The sequence below is a fragment of the Trachymyrmex septentrionalis genome, unplaced genomic scaffold, assembly GCF_001594115.1.
Source record: "Trachymyrmex septentrionalis isolate Tsep2-gDNA-1 unplaced genomic scaffold, Tsep1.0 scaffold126, whole genome shotgun sequence".
Lineage (NCBI taxonomy): Eukaryota > Metazoa > Arthropoda > Insecta > Hymenoptera > Formicidae > Trachymyrmex > Trachymyrmex septentrionalis.
Genome location: NW_017304395.1, coordinates 71,449 through 78,977, shown reverse-complemented (window position 1 = coordinate 78,977; position 7,529 = coordinate 71,449). Strand labels below are relative to the sequence as shown.

At 29.9% G+C, this 7,529-nt stretch overlaps 1 protein-coding gene across 1 annotated transcript in view; it reads left to right on the top strand.

Annotated features, from left to right (window-relative positions):
- Positions 1–2,466: 2,466 nt before the first annotated feature.
- LOC108756342 overlaps positions 2,467–7,529 on the top strand; it is a 30,570-nt gene continuing 25,507 nt past the window's right edge. The window contains exons 1-2 of the mRNA XM_018500088.1: positions 2,467–2,589; positions 3,310–3,435. Coding sequence (XP_018355590.1) covers positions 3,320–3,435 — 116 coding nt within the window. The 5' untranslated portion in view covers positions 2,467–2,589; positions 3,310–3,319. The remainder of the gene's footprint in view (positions 2,590–3,309; positions 3,436–7,529) is intronic.

Here is a 7,529-nt window from a genome sequence, read left to right as displayed (position 1 = left end):
CGATTCTGTATCTTTAAACAAGGTAAAAATTAAAAAGTGAGCAAACTAGGTGTTGACAATGAAATTATCAGTATTTTAGTAAATTCGCTCACTTTTGTAATTTTCACCTTGTTTCAAGATATAGAATCGATTCTTTGTTCTTTTTGGCTGAACTTTTGCACCAATTCATTTTTCTTTCTTTTTTCTTCAGGAGGAAAGAAGTGAAAGAAAGATGAAGTAGTGCAAAAGTTCAGCCAAAAAGAACAGGGCCTTTATTCTCGAAAAGTATCGCATACGAAAAGTAAGGGAAGTATTATAGTATGCGTCACATATACTATAACATTTCTCTCGTTTTTCGTATACGATACTTTTCAAGAATAAGAGTGCAAACTCATATAGCGGAATAGCGTAACGCGAAACGAGAGCAAAACCAATTACAAACGTTTCGCAGTTTTCGTTACGCGGCTTTGAATTCATTCATCCCCATGGAGCGGAATAAGCGTAAACGGAATGAACAGCAAATCCATATATAATCTTTTAAATATTGTTTTATCATTTGTTTTTTCATTACATACTTAAATATTAAGTTAAATGCGTTTCTTATTGAAAATATCGATTAAAGATGATAAATCTTATGAAATTAGTTTTAATGTGATTTTAAATGAAATAATGACATTGATTAGTTGCCCAAAATCCGCAAAGCGCTCATTACGCTATATGAGTATTGGAGATTCACGTTTCAACGCAACAAAAATGACGGAATAAAATGACGGAATAAAAATGACGGTGTTCTGTTCTTGACTATGGAATACATCGAAATTGTTTTTCTTTTGATGGTTTAATATTTTTCTATTTGGAATAAAATTTCTTCTTTCTTTTTGAGTCTCTGATTGTCTATGTGATATTAAGTTACCTGTAACTAACCTAATATCATATAGACCAGGCCTATCCAATTTGAGCTCTGAAGCAAAAATAAAAAGCCATTGACGCAAAAAAATTCAATACGAGTAAGACATCGGGGACTGTGGGAAAGTGTTGATACGCATCTAAGTAACGCTTATCAACACTTCATAAGTATTATATATTTCTAAAATCACATACTCTTTATTCTCTGAAATTTTTGACGTAGGTGTTTTTGCGTTTTGGCTCCGGAGCTCAAATTGGACAGGATTGACATAGACTTGTTATAGTCAAACGACAGGGGAATGCTCGATTATAGTTAGTTGGTTCTTACATTCTGATTCCGTTTAAACCCTTGATGGAAACTAGGCCATAAATAGTTAGTAAACATCGCATGTGTATACGTGCATATGCATTGGCACACAAATGTGTGCGTATTATGTACAAAAGCTATTCTTCTAAAAATTTTTGAAAAATACGAAACGCTTAGTGATTGGTTCCGCTCTCGTTCCGCGTTACATTATACCGCTGCATGGGTTGCACCTTTAAGGCGCGTTCACTCCTTGACGGAAAAGCAGAAAGTGGAAAAGCAGTGGCCAATCAGAATTTGCGCTGGTAGTAATTAGTACAAAAGTACTAATGCTAGTAAGTAGTACAAAAAGCCGAAATTGTAAACTACTAGCTAGAGTTCTGATTCGTTGCTGTTTTTCTGCTTTCCGCTTTTCCATCAAGGTGTGAACGCGCCCTTAGGATGCCATTACATGAAGCGCGAAAATGCGAAAATGCAGAAAACAAAATTAACTAAACTTTACTAGATTTCCGCGTTTCCGCACATTTTGTTCACTATTTTGATCTCATAATATTACATGGAACCCAATTTGAATGGAAAAGTGGAACAAGGAATTACAAATTATTAATTGTTATCGGTATTTATTGATTAAAATTAGTATTTAATACATTGTTTTTAATATATAAGTTGCATTTAGTAATACAAATCTGAGACGTCAGAGTGCTCTTATATTATAGCATATGTTACGTACTGTAAAAAAAGAGCACTTCGATGCCTCAGATTTGTATTTCCAAACGCAGATATAAATTGAAACAATAATGGTCACAATAGAAGGAATAAAGAATTAGGAATAAGGAATAAGGAATAAGGAATCCAATCTATCAGAAATTGTGTATTCTAGTGTATTCAATATCTGATAAGTTGAAAGCTTTATTCCTTATTCTTAATTCTTTATTTCTTCTATTGTGACTGCACCTTAAGCATATTAATAAAAATTGCAATAAATTATCGAGGTGTGAACTCGGCCTAAGGTTCCAGGTCTTTTGCGTGTGATGACCTTTAGTGCAAGTACTTTAGCTAAAAAAGAACTAACCTAAAATTACAAAAGTGAGCAAATTCACTAGAATATTTATAATTTTATTGGTTAAAACTTAGTGAATTTGCTCATTTTTTGTAATTTTCATCTCTCAAGAATTTCAAGAAATATACAACCAATGCCCTTCTGCAGATATAAAAAAAACCTTTAATAAATAAATGTGCACTGATGTTCATCGGTGCATTAGGTGCATGTAGTTTTATTACATTTATCAATTGAAGGGCCGTTGTTATCAAGTTAACATTCGTGCTGATTCATACGATCTGGAGATCTGCAAGTCTACAAAGAGATTTTTTAAACGGCTCGGTTGGTCTTTCTCGAGCTCGTAAGTATTATCGTTCTTCTTCTTCGCGTGTGAATAGTCCCGTCTCTAACGCAGAGTTGATACGGCCAGAATCGAAAATGCCGTCTATACAGTGAGTAACAAAAGATAATATGCAGAACACGAAAGTCTAAAAGAGTAGGATAAACTCAATTGTGCGTTTGAAACCGGTCATACTTTTCAAAAATAATAACGCAATAACACGTCCGATCAAGTCGATAGACAGATTGCTTCTGACCTTTTTGATCTTTGATTTCTCAAAGTATTATCGTTATCTATACTGTATTATACGATCATTGATATATCTGATAGATTTCGAATTTTTAAAATAGTCCAATATCAAAATATTTTGAAAATTTAAAAGCCTCGATAGAAAACGTCGCTTTTTATTTCATCTTTTAACACCTTTGTATTTGATAAATAAATAAAAAAATCTAGAAATTTATTATATGTTGATGAATAGAATATGAGAATGACAAAAATCATTGTTTGACATTATAAAAAAACGAGATAATATAAAGAAGAGAAACTTGTGCAGTCTATAATGATTTTTTAAGGTTAAGATACTATTAAAAGTTTAGGACATTTTTTTCATAAAGGAATAAATCTAGCATACTAATGTATCTTCTAAATGTTTGCTCAACGTTTCGCGGAGAAGAGGAAAGACTGCAAGATCGTGGATTTCTTCTTATCTACAATGTATATGTTTTCTATTTTTGTCAGGTGGTTTAACATGACAAGTCAGTCGGAACGCATCAGTTATATGCAAGACAGTAGCAGTGATACAGAGACTGATTACAAAGAGACTGATGGAAGCGGAAGGCATCGCTTGTACAAAAATAGGCTAAGGTAATTTGTGAATAGTCTTACTTCAATTTTAATAATTCAATTTTAGATTCTGCAATATTATAGAGAGAATGCTCATGGAATGATTTACATAAATTCATAGTAACGAATTTATTATCATTTCTGTTATATGTTACAAAACAAGGATGTCATTATTAACACAAAAAGTTGAGAAATCAAATTAGTCTATCGTTTTATTTAAGTTTATAAGAACAAAAAGAGACTAGTTCTGATTTTAGTTCTTACAATGTCTTAGATTTTTTAGCATGCACTTTAGACTCTTACAAATTCATTATTTGCATGCAAATTATTCTTTATATGTATATAAACTTATATGCATTTTGCCAATTGGCAAAAAATTCTTTAAATATTCATAAAGCTTACATAAATGAAGAAAATACGTAATATACACATTGAAATTTTGTCTTTAATATTTATATTTTGACTTGTATACAAATATATACATACATATGCATATTGTCATATATATTATAAATATGTAATTATATTTGAGCATATATATCTATGTGTCCATAAAGATTAGGGATAAAGTTAAATAATTATTTAAATATAAGGAAATTAGTTATATATGTTGTCAAACTCATAACGTTGAGTGTTCTTTGAAAGGTTTTAGCTATAGGTCAATGTTTATTAAAAAGTTATTAACAATTAAGTTAATTATTCTCTCTAATATTTTGAGCAGTGATATAATATTATTTGGTATATTTTGAGTTGAGAATCTCACTTTGTGTGGAAAGTTGTAAGCCCACATGGAATCTTACTTTGCGTTGTAAAATGCAGGTGTGTATACAGTGAGTCTCTATCTTTTCTGCAGAGTGCTCCACTACAAAAAAATTAAACATGTAGGTTTGTATTTAACCTTGCTTTGCATGGAACATTGTAAACCGACATGAAACAAGGTTCCATAAGAACATTTACAGCTTTTCATGCGAAGCAAGGTTCAATCCAAACTTATGTCTAGTTTTTTTTTTGTAACGAAACTCTCCCTTTCTCCCTATAGGTGAGCAGAATCCACTGTTCCCCTTTCCTCATTTTAATTTTCCTTTTTACCAAAAGCTCCATGTACAATTTGTTTAATATTCTATTGTCATTTTTCCTTCATTGTTTCCTTCTTCCAGATTCTCAAAATTTGTAAATTATAATCTAAATTTCTAAAAATAAGCATTTTATACACACACACGCACACGCGCGCGCGCGCGCGCGCACACACACACACACACACACACACACACAAAGAATTATAGAACATTTATTAAATAAGTTTAATGCAAAGAAAATCTTCCCATATAAACTAGCTTATAATTTAATACTAATTATTTCTATTAATTAATATTGATTATTAAATAATTAGGGATGCACCAAATCGTAAAACTATCCGACATCCGGTATCTAATAATTTTACGATCCGGTGCATCCTTAATTATTTAATGATTGACTGGTAATATTATAAAGTTAGAATTGTTAAATTGTCAAATTCTTTTCGGATATCCGGTAAGGCAATTATCCGATTAATACCATATATTTCCTCGGATATCCTGCCGGAATCTGATGGAAAAAGGCTTAAAAAAAAGGATAAATAGCGATAATAATTTTCTTTATCTTCTCAACATAAAAAGAAAAGAAGGGAAAATGATTTGTACAAGCAATTTAGCTGAAAAGATAAAATTCTGTATTAATGACGAAAACTATCAATATAAAATTTTAACAGGATATATTATCGAATACCAATGATATCCAATTATTCGGACGAATAATAAAAAAGTGCTGGAATTGCTGGATATTTCCCAGATATCCGGTGCATCTCTATAAATAATAATTATTAAATCTTTAAATCTAATATCTTATTTTAATATAACAAAAAAGTGACAAAAAAAAAGTAACGAATTGTTCCTTATACTGCAGTAACAGTAGGTATTTTTTACAAAAATAACAGTAATGATAATGCATTATTTTATAAAGTAATGTACTCAATTCTGATAATTACCTTGTGTTTTTTTAACATATCTGTTGTGTAACGTGTGTGAAGTTGGCTCTGTATTTTTTGAATTTTTTATTTTTATAATATAATTTTATATTTTTTTAATTGTGCTGCATTGTGCTACGTTTGTGCCGCAAATTGCAACTTAATAACAACATGAAGCGTTTTCCAAAAATAAAACCTAATTTTTACTGGCCCGCACTTTTCGAATCTCATATTTTTCTTCATTGTGCTATATTGTGCTACGTTTGTGCTGACTTGTGCTATAAATAAAAATTCCATAACTCAAAAATTGCAAAAAGTGAATAACAAATTTTGCTGACTCCGCACTTGTTTGCGATTAAGTTAACAGTTCTTTTTTTTAAATTGGCATTAATTTATGCTGTGTTGTGTCGTCGGAAAAATTTCAATATCTTATTCCTACAAGGAAGTTTTGTCATTAAGGCTCCCGAGTAGTCATCACAGCCCTATTATAACGTCAGAAGTTAGAAATGACACATTAATTTTTATTACGTGCCATTTATAAATAAAGACAATTGGATAAAACAAAATGATGAGAGTGAAACATTTGTAAAAATGGATGAAAACTATCTTCCCTGACAGTCAGTAAATAATCATAAAAAATGATAAAAAAGACACGTGTAAATGAAAATAAGTTACGTAATTGCGCGTTGAATAAAAGCATTCTCTATGCTTTTTATCACTTTTTACGATTATTTACTGACTGTCAGGAAGGATAAGCATAGTTTTTCATCCATTTTTCCGTCCATTTTTACAAATGTTTTAAAGCAATCTCATCATTTTGTTTTATCCAAATTGTCTTTATTTATAAATAGCACGTAATAAAAATTATGTGTTATTTCTCACTTCTGATGTCATGATTCAATATGACTGCGATGACTACTCAGAAGTTATTGAGCAGCACAATTCAGCACAACTAAACAAAATTTGAAAATGTAAAATTTTTTATTCATTCCCACCCATTTTTCAAAAACTTATCGAAATAATTATCTCTTTCTTTTATTTCACATTTAAAAAGCCATAACTTAAGAAATTCTAATTTATGTTGCATTATATTTTATATATTATATATTTTTTTTTATCTATGATTGTGAATTTTTTTTATTGAAATGAAATGAGATAATGAAATATTTCCAATGGCATAACACGGCACAAGTTAATACCAATTTAGAAAAAGAATGAATTAATTTAATTACAAAAAAGGGCTACAAAGGGCAAAAAAGGCTGAATATTTATTATTCTATTTTTTTTTGCAATTTTTAGTACAAATGTAGCATAATATAGTACAATCAAGAAAAATTCGAAAAGTGCGAGGCCAACTTCATACACGTTATTCTGTACGTGCATGCATGCACATACTGAATATAATAATTAATAATATAATTATTGAGTTTTTTCCCATGATATAAATATATGAATATCGACTTTACGCCAAATAATGATTATGAATATAAATATTATATACATATAATAAATAACACAGTACGACAAACATCGCTTTTTTTTCACCCATGAAAAAATCAAAGAAATTCTAAAAGTAGATGTTAGGAAAGCATACCCGTGTGGTACTGACTTACTTCGACATTGTTGAAAATTTTCTGAACAATAAAAAAGCCGATAATTACAAAAAAATTGTTGCTGAAATGATTTCGGCTTTTTATGCAATGAAAGTTAACATGTCACTCAAAATACACTTTCTTCACAATTATTTGGATTTTTTTCCACCAAATTTGGGTGAATTCAGTGATGAATATGGTGAACGTTTTCACCTAGACATTGCAATCTTTAAGAAACGCTTCAAAAGAAAAGACATCAGACACTGCTTGGCGACACATACTGTTGATCTATTGTGATACAAAACCGGAATCATACAAACAATAAATGCCTAAGATTCTTATAATATAATTATAATTGTATTATTATTATTATACAAAAATTTTTGAAAATATATGAAAAAAAATTCTCAGGTTTTTTTGTATTCGGACTCATCGCATAATTTCATGCAAAAATGTCAATTATTTACTTAAAAAATTATGTAATTTAAAACAATTGTAAAAAGCCAATATGAAGCAAATAC